The sequence below is a fragment of the Rattus norvegicus genome, chromosome 4 (genome assembly GCF_021556685.1).
Source record: "Rattus norvegicus strain SHRSP/BbbUtx chromosome 4, alternate assembly SHRSP_T2T, whole genome shotgun sequence".
In the NCBI taxonomy this organism is placed as follows: domain Eukaryota; kingdom Metazoa; phylum Chordata; class Mammalia; order Rodentia; family Muridae; genus Rattus; species Rattus norvegicus.
The window spans coordinates 166,636,141-166,660,134 of record NC_141537.1 but is presented as its reverse complement, the minus strand read 5'-3'; the positions used below and the strand labels follow the sequence as shown (position 1 = coordinate 166,660,134).

General features: G+C 36.7%; 2 protein-coding genes across 5 annotated transcripts in view; one reads left to right on the top strand and one right to left on the bottom strand.

Annotated features, from left to right (window-relative positions):
- LOC134486850 (uncharacterized) overlaps nucleotides 1-23,994 on the bottom strand; it is a 216,729-nt gene that overhangs the window by 115,150 nt on the left and 77,585 nt on the right. The gene's annotated exons all lie outside the window — the stretch shown is intronic.
- On the top strand, nucleotides 535-22,317 carry Klra1 (killer cell lectin-like receptor, subfamily A, member 1). The gene is given in 8 exon segments (NM_001009718.1): nucleotides 535-606; nucleotides 2,285-2,448; nucleotides 3,950-4,039; nucleotides 4,917-5,135; nucleotides 9,559-9,701; nucleotides 12,275-12,378; nucleotides 21,840-21,992; nucleotides 22,071-22,317. Coding segments are annotated over 6 exon segments (804 nt in total). The 5' UTR covers nucleotides 535-606; nucleotides 2,285-2,336; the 3' UTR covers nucleotides 21,976-21,992; nucleotides 22,071-22,317.

Sequence of the window (23,994 nt, the reverse complement as noted above, 5' to 3'; positions counted from 1 at the left end):
CCCTGAAAGCATCAGCAGTAAAAGCACTCTATGCGGAATGACATCAATGCTAACAGTTAATATTATCCATGCTTCAAATGCTAGAAGAGTATAAGGGAAGACTTTACCCGTGGAAATTTGAGTGCTTTAAAGACATTCCTAATACATGCTTAGCTGCAATTATCGTAATTCAAAATAAAGAAATAACTTTACAAAATAGTATCATAAGACACAATTTCTAACAGCCTATTTCAAAACTAGGAGCAGAGGAGCTTCAGACTCTCTTCTTCCTAGTGGTTTTGCTAAAGACACTGGTTTTGCTCTCTTTGCAGGAAAGTTCATTTCCTCAGTCTTCAAATATTAATTATGGAGATTTGTTTTGCATCTGGCACTATATGTTGCTTCTCTCCTCTGATCTTAGAGTCAGTTTTCATTAAGCAATTTCCTCTTTTCACTTTGGTCAATAGGAGGGGCAGAAAATCATGAGGTAGAGTATCACTCAGAAGAAAGTTAGTTCTGCCTTTCATCTTGGAGCCACTTAGGGTGTACAGACCAAGAAAGGCCAACTCTTCCCCCAATTGGGGGATCAATTTCCTCCACCAGAATCACTTCGGGGCAGAGACACAGGTAACAATACCAGCTTTTTTTCTATCAAATGATCAAGTATACTGTAGAGAATTTCAGATGGTGGTATGTGACATCGGCATTGATGGGGTAGCCCTGTTTGTTGTGTTAGATCATGTTAACTCTGGCAACATGTGAAAACTATTATTCTGTAGTAGTCATTTTCTTTCAGATTATGCTGTAACGTGTGTTGTATGCTGAGAACTTAAGGTAGAAAGACCTATGGTTTTCATTACTCTTTAACTTCATTAAAAGTTTGTATATTATCCATCTGACAACTGTCACAGTAGGAGACAGGGAAGATAGGTAAAATTTTTAAGTTACTTGGTACATAAGCCTGACTAAATACCTGAGTTTGATCCCTAGAATCCATATGTAATTGGAGTGGGAGAACCCACTTCACAAAGTTGTATTCTGGACACATGCACGATGGTTTGGGCACACCCATCACAAGAGCAATAATTAAATACAACAATTTTGAAAAATGAACAAAAATTAATTTTGTCATTCAAGGATTCTTTTTTTCTCCTCAAGAAATAAACAAAAGATGAATCACTTCAGAAAACTTTATAAATTAAACACTAGATAAGAATGTTATTAATGAACAGCTTGTTGTCTTTATTATCTGCTCCCTCTCAGCTCAGTTATTAATGTAAGGCTAATGCCAATTACATATACTTACTGTTTACTAATACATTGATATCTATTATCAGACTGCATCCTTCATTGACATTAATTCATGTATGCTACACAGTGACAAAATTTATTTTCACATAGCCTCCTCTTGCAATATCATGTACGAGTATATTATATGTGACACAATTGTGTACATGGAATGATTTGATATGAAACTTCATATTGTGTCCTCTATGCCTCTCTTTGTTGCTCCCACACTCCACCCAGCAATGACCCTTTTTCTGGTTCTTCAGTTACTTAAAGGTTACAAATCTTCAGCATTTCTCTCTCTGGGTCTGGTTAATCCCACTCAATAGGATCTTTCCCAGGTGAATCCATTTACCAGGTCCAAGTAGAGAGAGGAATGTGTAGATTGGGACTAGGTTGAGAGGTTGGACATTTCAGCTGGTTAGAGATTAAACCCATGTGTGCGTGTGTGTGTGTGTGTGTGTGTGTGTGTGTGTGTGTGTGTGTGTGTGTGTGTTTGATCACTAGCAGTATTAAACTTCAAATATTCTTTTCAAGGTATTTGGAAAGCCCAAGAGTCATGTATAAAATAAAAAGAATATTTAAAATTCATGTGCAAATTATCAAAATGTGTGAATAATATTAAAGCATTTTAATTTATTCCTAAAGCTTTGACTCTTAGTTATTTGAATAGATTATTTAAAAGTTTTTCAATGGTTTTCAGTTGTACCAATTTTACCTAATATTTTTATGTGCTGAATATTTTAAACAAAGAGGCCCTGCCAATATTATAATGACTTAAAATAAATTTTAATTCCTTCCATATTTCCTAAAAATAATTGCTGTGGCCATAAGAAATATAAACAACTTTAACACAAATCTACAAATGTTTTCACTTCTAAAGGAAATTGGGTTCAGTCCATGTCAGGGTGGGTATTTGGATCATTAAGTGAATTATCAGACCTCACCCTTTCCCAACCCTCCCTATCATCAGATCCTGGTACTTTCCTAAAGGTGAACATTTTAACTTTTTCTTTAGAAATCACTCAAGAACATATTTTAAGAGAGAACATACTCTATATATTCCCAAAATGTGTGACCAGGAGGTCACTTATTCAACTGTGAGATTTCATAAGTCTTCAGGCTTACAGAACCAGGAGAGAGCTGAGGAGACTCAAGGGCCCATAGAAGCTGGCCACAGAAGTAAGTGTTTTAAGTGTCCAAATTCACATGATATTTACTCATTTTAAACCTTTAGCAATTTAAAAATATCCTACCCTCTTTTAATAAAAAAACTATAATGCACCATTTTGTCTGGGCTTGGTTATACACAAGTAGGGGAGAGTCTTAGTTGGAGGGTAATCAAGCACAAAACCTTCCAAAACTGTAGAAAATAAAGGAATCAAGTTTTAAAACTTAAAAATTAAAGGAAGAATTATAACACTACTTCTACTTTTTAGTTGTTAGCTTGTAACAGAAGAAACCAGATCAACAGAATAGGACAAGGAATATATTTAAGAAAAAAAAATCTTGAGAATCAAGAAGAAATGAAAAACTATTAGGATGTTTTTTATTATTTAGTCTAGTCAAGAATTATTCTGAAAAATTTAAAACTTAGAGACAAACGAGGGTTTGGAGAATACTAAATTTTCTAGAGAAACAAAATCCCATGAAAATGAAACTTATGCATTAAAACTAATATTTCCATGCTTGAAGAAAGTGTCTTAATTGTCATAAATATCCCCTACATCTAACACAACAAGGCAAAAACAGTTGGCCATCAGAAGAGGAAATCTCTTGGGAATAAAGTTGTAGATGAAAGAAGAGGAGATGTCAGGGTCCTGACGGTGGAAATGACTGAAACCCAGTATAAGTTCCTGAAAATGTCAAAGAATAATTTCAATTATCAAGGAAAAGAAGGAAATCTCACTTTTTATTTTCTTTTTTAGTTACTTTGTACATAGTACTCCAAACTGAGACCCTTTTCTTCCTTGATGTAGTGGCAATCAGAAGCATGAGTTTCAGATTCCAAATGCCTTAGATACACGAGAATGTTTAGTATTGTGTACAACAAAATCACAATTACAAGGAAAAATTGATAGTTGACTTATAGGACCTTTCAAGGATGGGGATGTATTCAGGTCAGGTCCAGAGCAGCTGTGATCTCCTACCAATTCTCAAGAACATCCAGCCATCTTTCCTATAATGCTCCATTTCATCTGGGCTTTGTTATGCACAAGAGCGGGGGGATAAAATATTCTTAGTTGGAGGGTAATCGAGTACAAAATTGTCTCCATCCTCAGTTATCTTTCTTGGTTTACTGCATTCTCTGGTTTGGTAACTTGTACTTGGATTGTATCTTTGCCTCCAGTGCCTTTTTTCGAATGTACTTTCATTCCTGTAGAACTGAGTGAGAGCAAATAACTGCATCTAGCCTCATCTAGTCTGAGTCAGGAGGATTCACAATACAAGGGCAATGCTGAAAAATATTCAAAATTTCTGAAACCCCACATATATTAGGATTAATACAGTGAGTGCATTTTAGGTAGGAAGCTGCACTTTTGAGTGCACATTTTCAGTCAATTTGTATCATAAACATGTGCAGAATTTCCCCTTGTTTTCATGATATATGGAATTGAATGTAGAATTGAGATGTTCTTTTTATGTTAATGATTTTCTTGCGTTGTTTTCTTTTTGATTTAAGAGTGTTCAGTCCTCTGGCAGCACATTAAGATAGCTCTAGGAATCCTCTGTTCCCATCTGCTGGTAACTCTTGCAGTGTTGGCAATGAGCAGTGAGTATTTGAGATACATCTTCTTTGACCTTTTGCCTAAAGAATAATTTTAAACATGAATTCTGCAGTTACATATTCTGGTCATTGTCCTGCCTATATTGAGGTAAGAGTCAGAATCTCTTGACCTCAATATTTTTTTTCCTGAAACACTGCAGTGTCCTGTTCTCTTATAGATCTAATCTGTCAGCTCTGGGGACTCTTGGTAGTTGCCCTGTTCTTTCTCAGTCTTAAACATGTTCCTTCTCTGGTCTTGGGGATAGTCTGCCTTCTGAGCTAATGTGATTGCTAATTTTATGTACACATTTTTTGAGAAACAGCTGTGCAAAGGACTACAACATTCTCTAATGTTTTTCTTCAATGTACATCGAGGTTATGGTTAAGTAATACAACTTCATCTGTAAGAGTCATTAAAGACTAAATCTTATTGGATTTATTTATATTTATCGAAATAATCACTTCCTGGTTGTACTAAAACATATATACATATGTAGATATTTTGCATTCCATGTGCTACAGTAAAAATTGTGCAATGTCTTAACTCATTTTTTAGTTCAAATTGTCATGATGTGATACAACTTCACTGAATATTTTACTTAGGTATTTATTAGTAAATTTGTGCCTAAAAATGAAGTAATTGGAAGTTATTTTCACAATAATGTTATTCAGCTGTATTATTTATTTTACAGTCATTTTACCTATAGAGAAATAATAATGTATCTTTTCCCAGAGTGAGTTAATTGAAGTGCTAATTTATGAATGTTAAAGTTCCAATGATAGTAATGATATGCATTGGCTGTCAATATGAAACCTTTTCTCTAATATTGAATTTCAATATTTATTCCTGTGAATATTTTTGACATATCTGTTACTAATTTAGTTATTCAGTATAGTCAAGAAAACCATGATCTGCAGAAGACTCTAAAACACCACCATAACTGTAGCACCATGCAAAGTATCATCGACTTAAAGGGAGAAATGATGAGAAATAAGTCTATTGAGTGCCGTTCAGGCAGTGAATATCTGGACTCCCTCAAGCGAGAACAGGAAAGATGGAATAGAAAAACCAAGACAATTTTAAATTCCACAGAGCACATAGGTATGGGTCATGAAGACAAAATTGTGTTATTATCTATTGTTTTCTCTCCAGAAGCTTTAATTTTTTATTAGGTATATTTTATTTACATTTCAAATGTTAGTCCCTTTTCAGGTTTCCAGTCCAAAAACCCCCTATCTCATCCCCTCCCCCTTCTTCTAGCAGGGTTTTCCCCCTTGCCAACCAATCCCCCTTCTTCTAGCAGGGTGTCTCCCTCCCCAACCATTCTCCCTTCATGACTCCTCACCCTGACATTCCCCTACATTGGGTGGTCCAGCGTTGGCAGGACCAAGGGCTTCTCCTCCTATTGGTGCCCAGCAAAGCCAGCCTCTGTTACATATGCAGCTGGAGCCATGGATCTCTTCATGTGCACACTTTGAGTAGTGGTTTAGTTCCTGGGAGCTTTGGTTGGTTGGTATTGGTGTTCTTATAGGTTGTAAACCCCTTCAATTCCTTTAATCCTTTCTTTAACTCCTCCAGTGGGGACCCAGTTCTCAGTTCAATGGTTTGCTGCTAGCATTCACTTCTGTATTTGTCATGCTCTGACTGAGCCTCTCTGGAGACAGCTATATCAGGCTCCTGTAAGCTTGCACTTCTTGGCATCAGCAAAATTGTCTAGGTTTGGTGGCAGAATGTATATGGGCTGGATCCTGAGGTGGGGGCAAGCTCTGAATGGCCATTCCATCAGGCTCTGCTCCAAACGTTCTCTTCATATCTTTTCCTATGAATATTTTTGTTCCACCTTTTAAGAATGACTGAAGCATCACACTTTGGTTGTCCTTCTTCTTGAGTTTCCTGTGGTCTTTGGATTATATCTTATGTAATTCAAGCTTTTGGGCTAATACCCACCTATCAGTGAGTGCATACCATGTGTGTGGTTTTTTTTTGTGATTTGGTTATCTCACTCAGGATGATATTTTCTAGTTCCATCCATTTGCCTATGAATTTTGTGAAGTCATTGTTTTTGACAGCTGAGTAGTACTCCATTGTGTAGATGTACCACATTTTCTGTATCCATTCCTCTGGTGAAGGGCATCTGGGCTCTTTCCAGCTTCTGGCTATTACAAATAAGACTGCTATGAACAGAGTGGAGCATGTGTCTTTGTTATATGTTGGAGAATCATTTGGCTATATACCCCAGAGTGGTAAAGCTGGATTCTCAGGTAATACAATATCCAATTTTCTGAGGGACCTCCAGACTGACTACCCCAGTGAATATACCAGCTCGCAATACCACCAACGGTCGAGTAGTGTTCTTTTTTCTCCACATTCTCTCCAGAAGCTTTAACGGCCACAAGCGGCATAAGATGCTGGTGATATCTGAGTTAATGGTTTGGGTGCTCCTATTTCATGTATGGATCTGGAGACCCACAAATATCTATTTGGATTAGGAGAATCTTATCATTTCTAGAAGTCAGTGTCAGTTTGTCTCTCCTAATGCTTCCTGGGGATAGAATTACAAATCAGTACCCCTGAGCATTCTGATTGTTTTGGACTATGGTTAAATCTGTGTCCCAAAATTTTTGGTGACCAAAATATAGAAGTTTTATTTTTAATTAAGAAAGTGTTTATTAACTATTTACACTGCAATGGACTTAGTACATTTGCATGGATGCAGTTAAAGAAACATCTCTCTCTCTCTCTCTCTCTCTCTCTCTGTGTTTGTGTGTGTGTATGTGTGCATGTGTATGTTTGTGTGTGTATGTGTGTGTGTGTGTGTGTGTGTGAGTATGTGCGTTTTCTATTTCACTGTTTTTGATAGAGTTACCCTGTTTGTAACAAAGGGATGCTCCCTGGACCACAAAAGGGAGTTTCACCATGGTGTATACACATTGCAACTTTGTCAATGACAAAGTGAATGAAGCTGGAAAGAGGGAACTATCAGGTTCCCCAAGAAACCTCTTATCCTTCATTTTGACTGGCATCTTTAACTGACACAGTTTATCAATCATTTGTAAATAGTTTTTTTTCCAGGATTTACAATTTACAATGAGCTCTTGTATGTAATCTCACAGTGGTGTGATAGTAGGATGTGATGATTCTCATTATGTAAGGACTATTATCTTTTTACTTTTTTATATTGGTTGTTTTATCTATTTACATTTCAAATGTTACCTCCTTTCTTGTTTACCTACCACTATCGCCTTCCCCCAGTCCCTTCATCTATGAGAGTGCTCCCTACCTGCCCACCCACTCTTGCATCAGTGCCCTAGCATTCCCCTACATTGCATCATCGACCCTCCACAGGACCAAGGAGCTCCCCTTCTAGTGCTTCCAGATGTCAGTCCTCTGCTATATATCCACCTGGAGCCATGAATCCCTCCAGGTGTACTCTGCCTAATGGTTTAGTCCCTGGGAGTTTTGGGAAATCTGGTTGGTTGATATTATTGTTCTTTCTATGGGATTTCAAACCACTTCTGTTCCTACAGTCCTGCCCTAACTTCTCCATTGGGATCCCCGCTCTCAGTCTGATGTTTGGCTCTGTATATCAGTATCTGTATTGGTCAGGCTCTGGCAGAGTCTCCCAGGGGGAAAGTTATGCCAGGCTCCTGTCTGTAAGCAGTTCTTGGTATCAGCAATAGTGTCTGGGTTTGGTGTCTGCATATGGGATGTATCCCTAGATGGGGAAGGCTCTGGATGGGCTTTCCTTCAGTCACTGCTCCACTCCCTCTCTTTGTATTTCCTTTTGACATAAGGAATTCTGGATTAATATTTTTGAGGTTGGTGTGTGGACCCAACCCTCAACCAGGGGCTGTGTCTATCCACTGGTTATGATCTGTGCAGGTTCTACTCCCCTTTGTTAGGTATTTTGGGTACTGTCCCCTCTGTTCACTACTGGGAAGTTCTTGGTTCCCTGGAATCTGGGATTTTCTAGTGCTACCCCCACTTTCTCATCCCCCACTGCTATACACCTCCTTTCACATTCCTGACCATCTGTACTTCTCCTGCAACTCTTTGCATATCTGAACAAGTCCCGCTTTTTCCACCCCCTCCTTTCTCCGTCCCAGATCCCTCTCTCCATTTACTTCCAATTATTTTCCCCCTTCTGAGTAGGACTGGAGCATCCACACTTGTAATCTTCTTTTTGCTTGTGTCTCATATGATTTGTGAGTTTTTGAAAGTGCTACATTATGAAATATGTGACAGGAGTAAAAAGCTTCAAAGAAATCTTTGATGTATTCTAGACCCATCAAAAAGGTTTTGTATCATTACTATACAATAGCTTAATTATTTATAATGGATGTCCTAATGATGTAACCTTTATGATTATGAACTTGAGGGAGGAGAATTATAACTTTCAGAACAATCTGGACATCTAAAGAAATTTCAGGCCTGAATGAGGTACACAAAGATAACTCATCACAGAAAAATGTAGGTTCAAGATAAAGTTTGTTAATTGAGCATGGCCATTCCCAGCACCCCACTAAACAAAATATTTATATTGAGGCAATATTGCTACACAAACTGCACACATTTTAATGTTTTCAACTTGAAGCATTTGGGCGTTTGAGCATATTATTGAAGGCATCAACATACTCAGGAGAACAGACTATGTACATCAAAACCACCCTGGAATATCTCTTATATCACTTAAAGTAAGAGTGTTTAATAAAGACATGAAACAATGTTAAGTGCACAGTAGTATGTGGACTTGTGTGGGTACAATGCGTTACTGCAGATCTAGAATTCTTTCATTAGTTTAACTGCCTCTGAATAGCAAGACTTCATTTCCTGCCCTCTGGCTTCTGGTATCTCACAAGCCTCTGATTCATAGAACTAGGCTGATTTAGAATTATAATCTGCATGGAATCATAAGTATGGTCCTACACCTGGTGTTTTTCACTTTGTACACAATCCTCAAGTTCATCAATGTTTGTCAAATAGGCCAACATCTTTCTTTTGGGTTTCATGTGAGACATAGTATCATTGTGTAGCCCAGGGGGGCTTGGGACTCAAAATGTAGCCAAGGCTGGCCTGGAAGTCATTACTTAGCCTAGGATGACCCCAAACAGATAGTCATCTTCCTGTCTCTCTCTTTGACATGCTCAAGTTATAGGCATAAGTCATTATGGCCAGCTGATTCATTTCCGTTCAAAGATAAGTGGTATTCTTCTCTCTGGGTGAGTGTGTTACATTTTCTCTACTGATTCATCCATGATTAACACAGAAAATTCTTCTATGTCTGTAAAGATATTAATAATGCTGCATATCATGGGTATCCAGTCATGTTTGGGCATTATGGAATCTCATTTTCTGAGACCTACAAGACTTTACCTCCCATTCTGTGTGTCTCTCTCTCTGTGTCTCTGTATCTCTCTTTGTCTCTCCCTCCCCCCCCCTCTCTCTTACCACAACTGTAATTAACATTGTGTTCTGATATCAGAATACTAGTAACAAATTTAACTATTTCACTTCACATTTGTAGGCAAAGGTGTTAAAATACACTGGTTCTGCTATGGTATAAAATGTTATTATTTCATCATGGTCAAAAAATCATGGAATGGATGTCAACAGACCTGCCAGAATTCCAGCCTACCCCTTCTGAAGATAGATCATGAAGAAGAACTGGTACTGTAGACACTTATTTGCCCCTTTATTCTTGTAGACTCTTTCTCTAGCCCTGAATAATGAGATACCAAATCCAGTTTTTTCATTTGCCTATGGCTTTCTTGTCATTTGAACAAAACTGTGGGACTTAGGTATGTTAAGAGGAATCTCATTACTACAGAGACATTGTACCTTTCAATATCCTCACTTTCTCAGGAGTCTACAGGAGAGTCCCTCAGAAAGTATGTCTTTCCCTCATGAAGTTTAACCTTTTGGTACAATACATCCTATGGCTCCAGTTATTTATCTTAATAGAGTGCCAAATAAAAATTCCCCACAGCATCTAAGATTTGCTCTTTGGAACCTGGAGTGAGGCTCTTTGCATGAGGCTGCTTGAAATGAGTAATCATATAACAATAGGGAAAGTAGTTGAGGACTGGTCCTTTGTGCAAAATGAGATGATATGAGAAAAATGGAATTAAATATTTGACCAGTTAGCTCCACGGTGATTTTCACTGAAACTATCCACAATATTTCCTGCACAATATTCTTTTTTTTTTGGAGGAGGTGGGTTGGTAAAATGATTATCTAGCATGTTCAAGGCTTTGCATTTTATTTTTCAGCACTGTAAAAACAATAATAACAAAAATAGAATAAATAGATGTAGACATGGAGGGTTTTGAGAGAACGCTGAGCACTGATACATGGCACATAATAAAAATAAAATAACTAATATTTACAACAAAAATTGAAATATTATGAATATCTGGACTATAAATGTGACAAGTTGGTAAAATACTTGCTTGTCATGTGTGAAGCTATGGATTTATTCCCTAGCATTGAATGTACCAGGTTTAGAGGTACATACCTCTAATCACAGCACTCAAGATGTGAAGGCAGAAGGATCAGAAGTTTAAAGTCATCCCCAACTATCTGTCGTGCTTGAGATCCTCCTGGGCTACCTAAAACCTTGTCCTCAAAAGTGTTTGAAAACTCGTCATCAATTGCTTTTTGCGTGTTACAAAAATTAGAGGGATCTTGTAAAACATTTGGATTTACTTCTAGGTACCGCAAATTTATAAGAATTCAATTTAACCATAAATTAGTTTATCTTTTTTTTCTATCAATTTGAGCTGGTTATTGGTTGGCCATTCCCTCAGTCTTTGCTCCATCCCTAATCCCTGCATTTCTTATAGACAAGATAAATTTGGGTCAAAAGTCTTGTGAGATTGTTGGTATTATTATTTCTCCCTTGTTGTTCTTTCCTATAGGAGGCAGCTTTCCTAGGCTACATAGAGTTTCAGCTAAGAACACTCCCTTTGATTGTAGTGATCTCAATCTTTTCCTGAAGATGTCCCCTAACTCTCCCCCCCATCAGTTTCAGATTTCTCTCCATTCTCAAGACCATCAACCCCGCTACTGGCTGCTCCCTACAACTGGCCCTGAATCCTCATCTCCCACATGATCCCTTTTCCTACAAAGTTCCTTCCCTCTAAGAGCTTTCTATAACAATTGCATTTATGTTTCCAAGTGAGACTAAAGCATCATTGCTTCAGTAGTGTTTGGTGTGTGGCATTGGCATCATTATTTTATGGCTAATATCACTTATGCGTGAATACATACCATGTATATACTTTTGGGACTTGGTTATGTCACTCAGGATGATATTCTCAAGTTCCATCCATTTGTCTGCAAAACTCATGATGTCTTTGTTTTACACAGATGAATAGTATTCTATTGTGCACATGTACCACATTTTCTTTATCCATTCTTTAGTGGAGGGACATCTAAGATATTTCTAGTTTCTTGCTATTATGAGTAAGACTGTTAAGAACATAGCTGACAATAAATGAGTCTTTGTGAGATGGTGGAGCATCTTTTGTGTATATGTCCAGGAGTTGGATAGCTGGTTTTGAAGTAGAACTATTACCAATTTTCTGAAAAACCATCAAATTGGTTTACAAAATAGTTTTACAAATATGCCCTCCCACCAGCAGTGCAGTAGTATTCCCCTTGCCCTGAATCCTTGCGAGCATGTCATATCACTTGACTGTTTAATCTTAGCCATTCCTATTGTTCTAAGATGGGATTTCAGAGTTATTCTGATTTCCATTTCCTTGATGGGTAAGGACTTTGAACACTTATTAATGTGCTTGTTAGACATTTGAGATTCCTCTGTTGAGAATTATCTCTTTAGTTCAGGCATGGAAGATACAATACAAGAAATTGATACATCAGTCATAGAAAGTGCTAAATCTAAAAAATTCCTTTCTTAAGTAGGGAGATTGTGAGTTCAAGGACAGCCTTGGTTACATAGTGAGACTTGGTTTAAGAAACTCAGTCACACATCATATCCTGATCCCAATATCTCAGAATATCTCAAGTCTTTTTTTAAAAACTTCTTTAACTGACATCAATTTTGACTTAGATGTGCTAATAGTAGGAAGTCACTTAGAAACTGAACACCACAGTAGGACTGAGTGGTGGGAGGACAGCACAGCAGAGAATGACACATAAATGCTGGGAATTCTTTCTGCTTGTCCTTCTCTCATCAAACAGAAATTTCATCATAAAGTGTGTTGTTTCATTTGCAGAAGTTCCTTCAGATCCAGGTTATTTCAGACAATTACTGGATTGGATTGAAATATCATAATGAAGAAAAGGGATGGGCATGGACTGACAATGGAGAATCTAAACTGTGAGTTTCTGAACCCTTTAGACTCTAACACTGGTGTGGGAATTGGAAGGATTGTGTACAAAGGGTTTTCTCTCAATTCCCGTGTCTTTCCTTATTTTCTATGAGCTCATGTGTAAGGCAAGTTCCATAAGGCAGTCTCTAAGAAAGTTTTACAGAAGAAAGTTGTGTTCAAGAAGTTGACAAAAAGTGTTATAATACTGTATACATCTCATGATTCTGTCTTCTAAGAAGCAAAGGGCAATAGCAAGTCAACAACTTAAGATGGTGAGAAGTGATTGAATCATCATGACAGATACAATGAGTGTGAGTGTCTCAGACAGTTATTTGATAGTTTTTACTGCAGTTATCTTACACAATTTTTGGTTTATGAACATGTTTATATACACATACATATGTATGCATACCATCCATTTAAGGTGTTTTGTTATGCAAATCCAACTATTTTTGTTTATTTATAACCTGGTAGAAACATTTTAACTGCTTATATTTATTAATAATATATATTTTGGGAATATCTCATATACATCAAAAATATATGAACATTTCATTACCCTAGTCCCACTAAAAGCTACAACATTTGCCAGTCTAACACCTGTCATTGTAATTAACTGTTCATATGTGCCTGGTGTAGGCTCTCTATTGGACAAACGAAACCCAGAAGTGGCCACACCCTCAGTAAAGAACATTCACTTTTCTAGCAGTTTTCACCTATAAATAGTGATTTCTTAACAAGGAATAATCTTTGAAGAAATTTCATCTTGTCTGGAAAATCTCATTTCAGAAAGCTTTTTTTTTCTTTTCTCATTTTACATTCTTTCTATGTCTTCTTCTCTGCTGTTCCATGAGACATGCTAGTGGTATGGAGGGGGAGAAGTTGATGTAGATGTCTCCTTTAAGCCTCTACACATAAACACTTATACTAAGTTCATTTACCAATTCTGTCAATCTGCAAGGACTACGGCCCACTGATTAAAGAAGTATCTGTGATGGAGGTTGAGAGCAGCACAAGTCTAGGCTGTAACTATAAATGTTTAGAATGCATTCTAATCACTGACCACTTAACAGAGCGATTGTAGCAAGTTCCAACCTAAGGCATGTGACCTCTGCTAAATCTTGGGATTTTGATTTGGATTACAACATCAGTCATTATTCTGTTATATGGTAAAGACCTTAGTTCCAATAAGAAAACTGCTACCCTATGACATATCTTTCCTAGCAGGTCAGCACTGTAGTATGCAGAATCCAATGCAGATAGGACTATTCTTATTTATTCTCTCCTCAACCTGCAAAATACATACTAACCCTATGAAAGCCAGCCCAAGGAAAGATATTTCCATATTGGTTTGAGATAGACTTCTTTATTTCTTCATGTCAAAGTGTGGAGCATCTGGAGCAATAATGTTACCATAACCATGATGTTATGGTAAGCAAGTGCAGGAGCAATACCTATGCTGCATTGGAATCTTCTGTCATCTCCCTGATCAGTGATTCCTTTGGGGTAGGCTTTGTCTTGCAGTTTGGTTTTCTTTTAAAAACTCATATCTTCTGTAATTGTAACTCTTTTCTAAAGTTAAACTTTCATGTTTTAACTAACTTTTTTCATAGCATGGATTTTGATCACATTCCATCCTCACTGAATACTACTTGGTCCACACCTTCCTACATAGTCAATGTCATGATTTTTCTCTCTCCACAAAAAAACAACGTCAGAAAAGAAAATAATAAAACCAAACAAGGAAAAACTAAAACAATAAAAAACAGTATGACAAAAATGTCCCCACTCAAACAAACAAACAAAACAAACACAGGGGCTGGGGATTTAGCTCAGTGGTAGAGCGCTTACCTAGGAAGCACAAGGCCCTGGGTTCGGTCCCCAGCTCCGAAAAAAAGAACCAAAAAAAAAAAAAAAAACAAACACAGAAACAAAACCACACATTAAAAATGGAAAACTCCAAACCACGAAGGAAATATGGAGGCAGTTTTGTGTTGGCCAACTAAAAACTAGCTAACTAGTGGGTTTCCATAAGTCCTTTTATACATCCTTAGTTATGTTTAATCCATCCTTATCTTCTCCTGTCCCTTACTTTCCAGAACTCATCCACATTTGTCCTTGAATCCTCAGAATCCCCCTCTGTCTTCACATCATGCATTTCTCATTCTTATTATGTTGATTGCTTTTAGAAATACAAATTTTAAGAAATCACTGCGTAATTATGTGTTTCTCCTTTAATAACTTTCCTAGTTATTTATATGTTAACATGCTATTAGATAATTTAAAAAATAATTTTTATTACTTTGTAGAGATTTTGAGATAGGGACTTATGTTACACAAGCTGTCCTTGAGCTCATGATCCTCATGTCTATATTCCTTTGGGGTTGAGACTACAGGGAGGCATGTCTGGCCTGTATATTTTCCTTTGAAAGATGTCAGTTATACTTATTTTACATGTGCTAGTTGGTAATTGTATTGTATGTACTTTTGAGGGTTTAATGTACTGTTTCTGTTGTCTTTTGTTCATGATGTCATTTTGTTTGTGGCATTCACTGGGTTTCTTCTTCAGCAGCTACAGAAAGTATAGAAACTAGCTGACGCATACTCCCCACAGTAGTAACTTTCTCAGGAATCTTTTATTCAGTGACTGAGAAGATGGGTCATCTAGCTCACTTCTATTCTAAATGTGTCCCTGTCAGTGTGGATAGATAGGCTCCAAACATTTCAGAAAATATTTTCCTCATTTTCTTCAAAGACAATTCTTAAGCAGGCTGTCACAGAAATGATCACAGGATAGACTGCTTTAGCACATGTACTAATATGTTCTAATCACAGAGATTATTAGTACTGTTATTAGTTTGGTTTGTCTATAAGAAGCATAATTTCACATAGACTAGCTGAGTCTTTCTAGCTCTATTTCCTAAAGACTAGAATTTCTATTCAATTTCTTGACCCCTGTGGGTTCAAGCCTTGACAGGACTTTTCTTCCCATTGTTGCCCAACAAGGCCATCCTCTGCTACATATGTAGCTGGAGCCATGTGTATGTACTTTTGTCCATACAAAGTGTCCATTTGTACACTTTGGGTATTGGTCGAGTTCCTGGGGGCTCTGGTTGGTTGGTATTGTGGGTTCGAGTGGGGTTGCAAGCCCCTACAGGTCCTTCAATTTCTTCTAACTACACCATGAGAACCCCATTCTCAGTTCAATGGTTTGCTTCTAGCTTTCGCCTCTGGTTGATTGTCATGCTCTGGTTGAGTCTTTCAGGAGACAGCTATATCAGGCTCCTGTTAGCATGCACTTCATGCATCATCAATATTTTCTGGTTTTGGTGGCTGCATGTATATAGGCTGGATCACCAGGTGGGGCAGGATCTTAATGGCTATTCCTTTGTCTCTGCTACAAACATTCACTTCATATCTGCTTCTATGAATATTTTTGTTCCCCCTTTTAATAAGGACTGAAGCAGCCACACTTTGGTCATCCTTCTTCTTGAGCTATATGTGGTCTGAAGATTGTCTTGAGTAATAAGAGCTTTTGGGCTAATATCCACTTATCAATGAGTGCATACCATGTGTGGGGATTTTTTGGGATTGGATTATCTCACTCAGGATGATATTTTCTAGTTCCATCCATGTGCATATGAATTTCACGGAGTCATTGTTTTTGATAGCTGAGTAGTACTCCATTGTGTAGATGTAGCACATCTACTATATCCATTCCTCTGTTGAAGGGCATATGGGTTCCTTCTAGTTTCTGGCTATTATAAATAAGGTTGCTATGAATATAGTAGACCATGTGTCCTTGTTATATATTGGAGCATCTTTTGGGTATATGCCCTGTGGTTTGCTTGATTCTGGAGGTAGTATTATGTCCAAATTTTTGTGGAAGCTGCAGACTGTTTTCCCAAGTGGTTATAACTGCATGCAATCCAACCAGCAGTGGAGGAATGTTCCTCTTTCTCCACATCATAGCCAGCATCTGTTGTCACCTGAGTTTTTGATCTTAGCCATTCTGACAGGTGTGAGGTAAAATCTCAGGGTTGTTTTGATTTGAATTTCTCTGATGAGTAAGGTTGTTGAACATTTCTTTAGGTGCTTTTCAGCCATTTGATATTCCACAGCTGAGAATTCTTTGCTTAACTCTGTACCTTTTGAGTTCTCATATACATGGGATATTAGCCCTCTATCAGATGTAGGACTTGTAAAGCTCTTTTCCCAATATGTTGGTTGTCATTTTGTCCCAATGACAGCATCCTTTGCCTTACAGAAGATTTGAAATTTTATGAAGTCCCATTTGTCGATTCTTGATCTTAGAGCATAAGCCATTGGTGTTCTGTTCAGCAAATTTTCCTCAGTGCCCATGTGTTCAAAAATTTTTTCTATTAGTTTGAGTGTCTCTGGTTTTAGGTGGAGGTCCTTAACCCACTTGGGCTGGAACATTGTACAGGGTGAAAAGAAAGGATCAATTTGCCTTCATCTACATGCTGACCTCCAGTTGAACTAGCACCATTTGTTGAAACTGCTATCTTTTTAGCTCCTTTTTCAAAGATCAAATGACCATACATGTGTGGATTCATTTCTGGGTCTTGAAATCTACTACATTGATCTGCCTGTCTGTCACTGTAACAATGAAATACAGGTGTTATCACTATTGCTCTGTAATACAGGTTTAGGTGAGGATTGGTGATTCTCCCAAAAGTTCCTTTATTGTTGCGGATAGTTTTCACTATGCTGTCATTTTTTTTTCAAGTGAATTTTCAAATTGCTCTTTCTATATCTATGAGGAATTGAGTTGGCAATTTGATGGGTTTTTCATTGAATCTGTAGATTGCTTTTGGCAAAATGACCATTTTTGCTATATTAATCTGACAAATCTAAGAGCATGGGAGGTTATTCCACCTTTGATATTTTCTTCAATTTATTTCTTCAGAGACTTTAATTTCTTGTCATGCAGATCTTTCACTTGCTTTGTTAGGGTCACACGAAGGTATTTTATGTTATTTGTGACTACTGTGAAGGTTGTCACTTCCCTACTTTCTTTTTCATCCTGTTTATCCTTTTAGTAGAGGAAGGCTACTTATTTATTTGAGTTAATTGTATATAAAGCCACTTTGCTGAAGTTGGTTTTCAGGTTTAGTAGTTCTCTGGTGAAGCTTTTAGGGAAACCTAAGTATACTATCATATCATCTGTAAATAGTGATATTTTGATTTATTCACTTCCAATTTGTGTCCTTTTGACCTCTTTTTGTTGTCTGATTCACCTGAGTTCTATATTGAATAGGTAGGGAGAGAGTGGGCAGCCTTTTCTAGTCCCTGATTTTAGTGTGATTTCTTCAAGTTTCTCTCCATTTAGTTTGATATTGGCTACTGGTTTGCTGCATACTGCTTTTACTATGTTTTGGTATGAGCCTTGAGTTCCTATGTTTCCAAGTCTTTTAACATGAAGGAGTGTTAAATTTTCTTAAATGCTTTCTAAGTATTTAATCACATGATCATGTTTTGTATTTTTTTAGTTTGTTTACATAGTGCATTACATAGTTGTATTTCCATATATTGAACCATCCCTCCATCTCTGGGATGAAGCCTACTTGATCATAATGGATGATTGCTTTGATGTGTTCATGGATTGGGTTTGAGATAATTTTATTGAGTATTATTGCATTGCTATTAATAAGGGAAATCTGTCTGTAGTTGTCTTTCTTGTGGAGTCTTTGTGTGATGTAGGTTTAAGTATATTTGTGGCTTCATTGATCAAATTGGTTAGTGTTCCTTCTGTTTTTATTTTCTGGAATGGTTTGAAAAGTATTGGTATTATGATTTCTATGAAAGTGTCATAGAGTTCTGCACTAATTCCATCTGATCATAGGGTTTTTTTTTTTTGGTTGGATGACTTTTAATTATTACTTTTATATGTAAGGGGTATGGGACTCTTTAGATGGTTTATCTGATCCTGATTTAAATTTTTTACCTGCTTTCTGCGTAGAAACGTGTCCATTTTATCCAGATTTTCCAGTTGTGTTAAACATAGGCTTTTGGAGTAGGATCTGATGATTTTTAGGATTTCCACAGATGCTGTTGTTCTTTTTCCCTTTTCATTTCTGATTTTGTTAATTTGGATACACTCCCTGTGCCCTCTGGTTAGTCTGGCTAAGGGTTTATCTCTCTTGTTGATTTTCTGGAAGAACCAGCTTCTGGTTTTCTTTAATCTTTGTATAGTTCTTTTTGTTTTTGCTTGGTTGATTTCAGCCCAGAGCTTCATTCTTTCCTGCTGTTTATTCTTCTTTGATGTATTTGCTTCTTTTTCTAGAGCTTTAAATGTGCTGTCAAGATGCTAATGTATGCTCTCTCCTTTTTCTTTTTAAGACACTCCGAGCTATGAGATATCCTTTTAGTACTGCTTTTATTGTGTCCCATAAGTTTGGGTATGTTGTGCCTTCATTTTCATTAAATTCTTTACTTAAAAGTCTTTAATTTCTTTCTTTAATCTTTCCTTGACCAAGTTATCATTGAGTAGATTGTTATTCAACTTTTGTTTCAATACGGGCTTTCTGTCATTTTTTTTGTTATTAAATACCAGCCTTAATCCATGGTGATCTGATAGGATGCATGTAGTTATTTGAATATTCTTGTATCTTTTGAGGCCTGTTTTCTGACAGATTATGTGGTCAATTTTGGAGAAGGTAGTGTGAGATGCTGAGAGGAAGGTATATTCTTTATTTTAGGATGAAATATTCTATAGATCTCTGTTAAATCCATTTGGTTCATAATCTTTCTTAATTCTCTATGTCTCTGTTAAGTTTCTGTTTTTATGATCCATCCATTGATGAGATCAGGGTGCTGAAATCTCCCCCTATTTATTATTCAGTGAGGGATAATGTGTCCTTTGAACTGTAGTAATATTTATTTTATGAATGTAGGTGCCCTTATACTTATAGCATAGATATTCAGGGCTGAGAGTTCATTTTGGTGGGTTTTTCCTTGGATGAATATGATGTATCCCTTCTTATCTTTTGGTTGAAAGTCAATTTTATTAAATATTAGGAGTGCCACTCCAGCTTTTTCTTGGGATCATTTGTTTGGAAAATTGTTTTCCAGCCTTTTTCTCAGAGGCAGTGCCTGTCTTTGTTACTGAGGTGTGTTTATATATGCATCAAAATGCTGGGTCCTCTTTATATATCCAGTCTGTTAGTCTATGTCTTTTTCTTGGGGAATTGCGTCCATTGATGTTAAGGAATATTAAGGAATAATGATGTTTGTTTCCTGTTATTTTTGTTGTTAGAGGTTTAATTATGTTCTCTCTCTCTCTCTCTCTCTCTCTCTCTCTCTCTCTCTCTCTCTCTCCCTCTCTCTCTCTCTCTCTCTCTTGGTATTGTTGCAAGAAGATTAATTTCTTGCTCTTTCTAGGATGTAGTTTCTTTCTTTGTGTTGGGATTTTCTTTCTATTATCCTTTATAGTGCTGGATATGTGGAAACTTACAGTCTAAATATGTTTTTCTCTTGCAATTTCTTGATTCTTTTCATCTATGTTAATGACAGTTTTGCTGGATACAATAGCCTGTGTTGGCATTTGTGTTTTCTTAAGTTCTGTATATCTGCCCAGGATCTCCTGGCTTTCATAGTCTCTAGCAAGAAGTTTGGTATAATTCTGATGAGTGTGCCTTTATTTGTTACTTGACATTTTTCCCTTACTGTTTTTAATACTTTTTCTTTGTTTTGTACATTTTGTTTTTTGTCTCCATTTGTGATTTCTTTATGGTTTCTATTTACATTTTTAGATTCTGGATTATTTTGTTCAATTCATTCACCTATTTGATTTTGTTTTCTTGTGATTCTTTATGGGATTTTTGTGTTTCCTGTATTTGTTTATCTGTGTTGTCTTATATTTCTTTAAGGGAGTTATTTATGTTCTTCTTAAAGTCCTCTATCATCATCATGAGATATGATTTTAAATCCAAATCTTGCCTTCCTTGTGTGTTGGGATATAACTGAACTCTGATGATGCCAAGTAGTCTTGGTTTCTGTTGCTTATGTTCCTGTGCTTGCCTCTTGCTATCAGGTTGTCTCTGTATTAGCTAGTCTTTCTGGCTCTGACAGTGCATTTTTCCTCCTGTAAGACTGTGTTTCAGTACTCTTGGACACTTGTTTTCTCCAAGTGCACTCTGAGTACAGAGATGTGATACCAGTTCAGCTTTGGGTACAGACAGAAGCAGAAAGGTCCTGTCCCAGTCTGCTCCTGGGTTTATGTGTTCTATGGTCTTCAGTCAGGTCACTTGGAACAGAAGAGTTGATCTTACATCTGCTCTCAGGGTTTCCAGTGCTCCTGATATCTGGATTTCAGCTCTTGGCATGGACAGAAACAAGAAGGATCCTCTCTCTGATTACTCCTAGGTTCCTCTGTCCAGAGTGCTCTAGTTGGGTTCCTCTTGGGCCAGGAATGTGACTCCCCTGAGCTCTCATGATAGTCTTCACTTCTGAGTGCCCATCTCTCTCCCCCATAGGATTTGGCTACAGAGAGCTGTGGCAGCCTTTCCTCTCATCTTAAACCCACAGTTAAAGACATTGATGTATTTTGCTAAAGACTCATTCCTTTGAAGTCACAGTCCTATGTAGTTAGGATTGATTTCAACTGTGTATTATTAGGCCTCCATGAATCAAATATTGAGGATCTCCATTATAAGTGCATTTTTAGTTAGATTTCCCTATTGGAGATAAAGGTGGCTGTAGTGCTTCTCTGGTAATCTAAAACTTGATCCACCTCCTGCTAATATTTCAGCCTGAGTAGAAGTGTGATTTATGCAGGTTTACACAAGAAGATCATAGTTATTAAATACTTACCTTTTGAATTCTGCTTTTCTACATAGCCCAGGTTGTCTGAGAACTATCTTTTTTGTAATACTATGCACTAAATTCTTCTGTGTTCTAATGAATTTTTATTTTGCATTTAACTTTTTTTAAAAGGTAAGTCATATACCATCCTGCAGATTGCCATGTTTATTTGAAGGCTCATTTGCTAAGATGTAGTGTAGGAAAAAGGAGATAACAATCCAAATATTAATTGTATGCCTTTATCTGTGATATTCATATCTTCTTTTACTCCTTAAAACATGAGCATATGAGACCATGTCCTGTGTGACAGACACATCTGTTTTTTTACTTTTATAGTGGCATTTTTATTGACAAGATATATGTGGGAGATTATGTTAAACACAAATAGTTCCTGGGAAATATTTATAATCAGTTTTCCCAGCCAACCACTAATTGCAAGTGTGAAATAGATGAGGATTTTTTTGTGACAAAGAGACCATTATTTTTTAATATGCTTAGAGAAAAAAAAACATGTTTTATTGATTAACCTATGATTGATACTTGTAGTTTTGTCTACTTTGGTGAAAAGAATTTTTAAAATCAAGACTTGTTTCAGAGACTGTTCAAAATTCAGCAGTTGCCCACTGTTCTCTGTGTTCTTCAGTGTACTGAGCAGAAGGAAGTTCAATCTAAAAGATGGAGGATGTGTATTCTTATCTAAAAGAAGACTAGAAAATACTAAGTGTGATAATTCATACAGCTGTATTTGTGGGAAGACACTGGATAAATTCCCTGGTTGATTCTCAGAGCGTTAAAGGTAAAATGGAAATGTTCTGGTTGACATTTTTTATGATAATAATCCATGACTCCTTACAAACAAGTGTTTTTATCATAGGACTTAGTCTGCTGTGCAAACAGAGAGACAACCTGGAAGATTTATTCTCTGGAATCTGACTTGACAGAGCAGAGGACATCTTCTTTCCTTGTAAAGAGTACAGAGACCTTCTTTAGTGTGTTTCCAGGCTTTGCCTCACAACATTGAGGAATCTGTTCTATTTGCATAAAATCCCTTTGAAGTAAAGAATGCTAATTAACAGCCTGAGTTCTTAATTATGAGTAGAATTAAATCATGTTAATTGAAAGCACAATTTTGTCCTTCATCCACCAATCTTCTCTAATTACTGAGTTATCTGGAGCAAGGTATGCTGACCTGACCAGCCTGCTAAAACAAGAGGACCTCCATATTACTCTAACCTATCTCCTCAATTTCATCAAATCTGTGGCTGCTGAAGAGACATGCACATTCTGAAATGTACAGACCTTTAGATCTAGAACCACACAACCCAAGGATAGCCATCAGAAGCCTGTCTCACCAGGAGCAATTTTTCCAGATGTAACAGAAGCAATAAAGGGAGACAGAAACAGTAGCAATAAAGAAAACATGATTTAGGGAATCCTAGAGATAGGAAGAACAGACCTAAGAACAATAGGAATAGAAAAAGTTGAAGAATCCCAGCTTTAAGACCCAGAAAATATTTCCACAAAAGCATAGAAAAAAGTTTCCCATCCCAAGGAAAAAAATACCTATAGAACACCAATTAAATGTGAAAAAATGTAATCTTCCTGACACATAATAATTAAAACACAAAGTCTACAGAATGAGGAAAGAATATTAAAAGAAGTAAGGGGAAAGGGCAGGTAACATACAAAGTCTGATCTCTCAGAATCACACTAGACTTCCCAACAGAGACTCATAAATTTGAAGGGCCTAGACAGATGTGTTGCAACCTCTAAAAATTCATAGATCCCAACCTACAATATATAATATATAGCAAAGCTCTCAATCAACATAGACTGATTGAAGAAGACAAACAGAAATGCAAAGATATCCACAAATCCAGCCGTACAGAAAATACTAGAAAGAAAACTCAAAGTCAATGAAGATATCTACATTCAAGGAAACATGGGGAATACATAACTCCATATTAGCAAAAAAAAGGGAAGAATACACACACACACAATTGACATCAAAATAGCAGGAAATATCAATCACTGGTTATTAATTTCTCTCAATATCAGTGAATTCAATTCCCCAATAAAACACAGGCTAACAGAATGTATACAGAAACAGGATCCATCATTTAGCTGCATGCAAGAAACACACCTTAGAAATAAAGATTGATATTACCTCAGAATAAAGAGCTGAAAAGAATATTCCAAAGAAATGTACCCAGGACTCAAGCTGTAGTTGTCATTCTAATATCTAATAAAGTAGACTTTCCACCACAATTAATCAAAAGAGATAGGAAAAGACACTTCCTACTCACCAAAGGAAACTTCTACCAAGATGTTACCTCAATTCTGAACAACTATGTCCACATACAAGGGCAACAATATTTGAAAAAGAAACATTGCTAAAGTTTAAATACCACATTAAACTGTATACATTAATAGCAGGAGATTTCAACACTCATCTATAACAACTTTACAGGTCATCCAGTCAAAAATTAAATGGAGAAAAACGAAAGTAACAGACATTATGAATGAAATGGGCCTAAGAGTCATTTATAGAATTTTTCACCCAAATATGAAACAAAATGACTACTTCTCAGCATCTCATGCATCCTTCTCCAATACTTATCCTATTGTCACTCATAAAATAAGCCTCAACAGATACAAGAAAATTGCAATAGCTCATGTGTCTCATTAGACCACCATGAATTGAATCTGATCTTTAACTGTGGAAACACTACAAATCCTATATATTTGGGGACATTGAACAACTTTCTTCCCAATAATCTCTGGGTCAGAATAAAGAA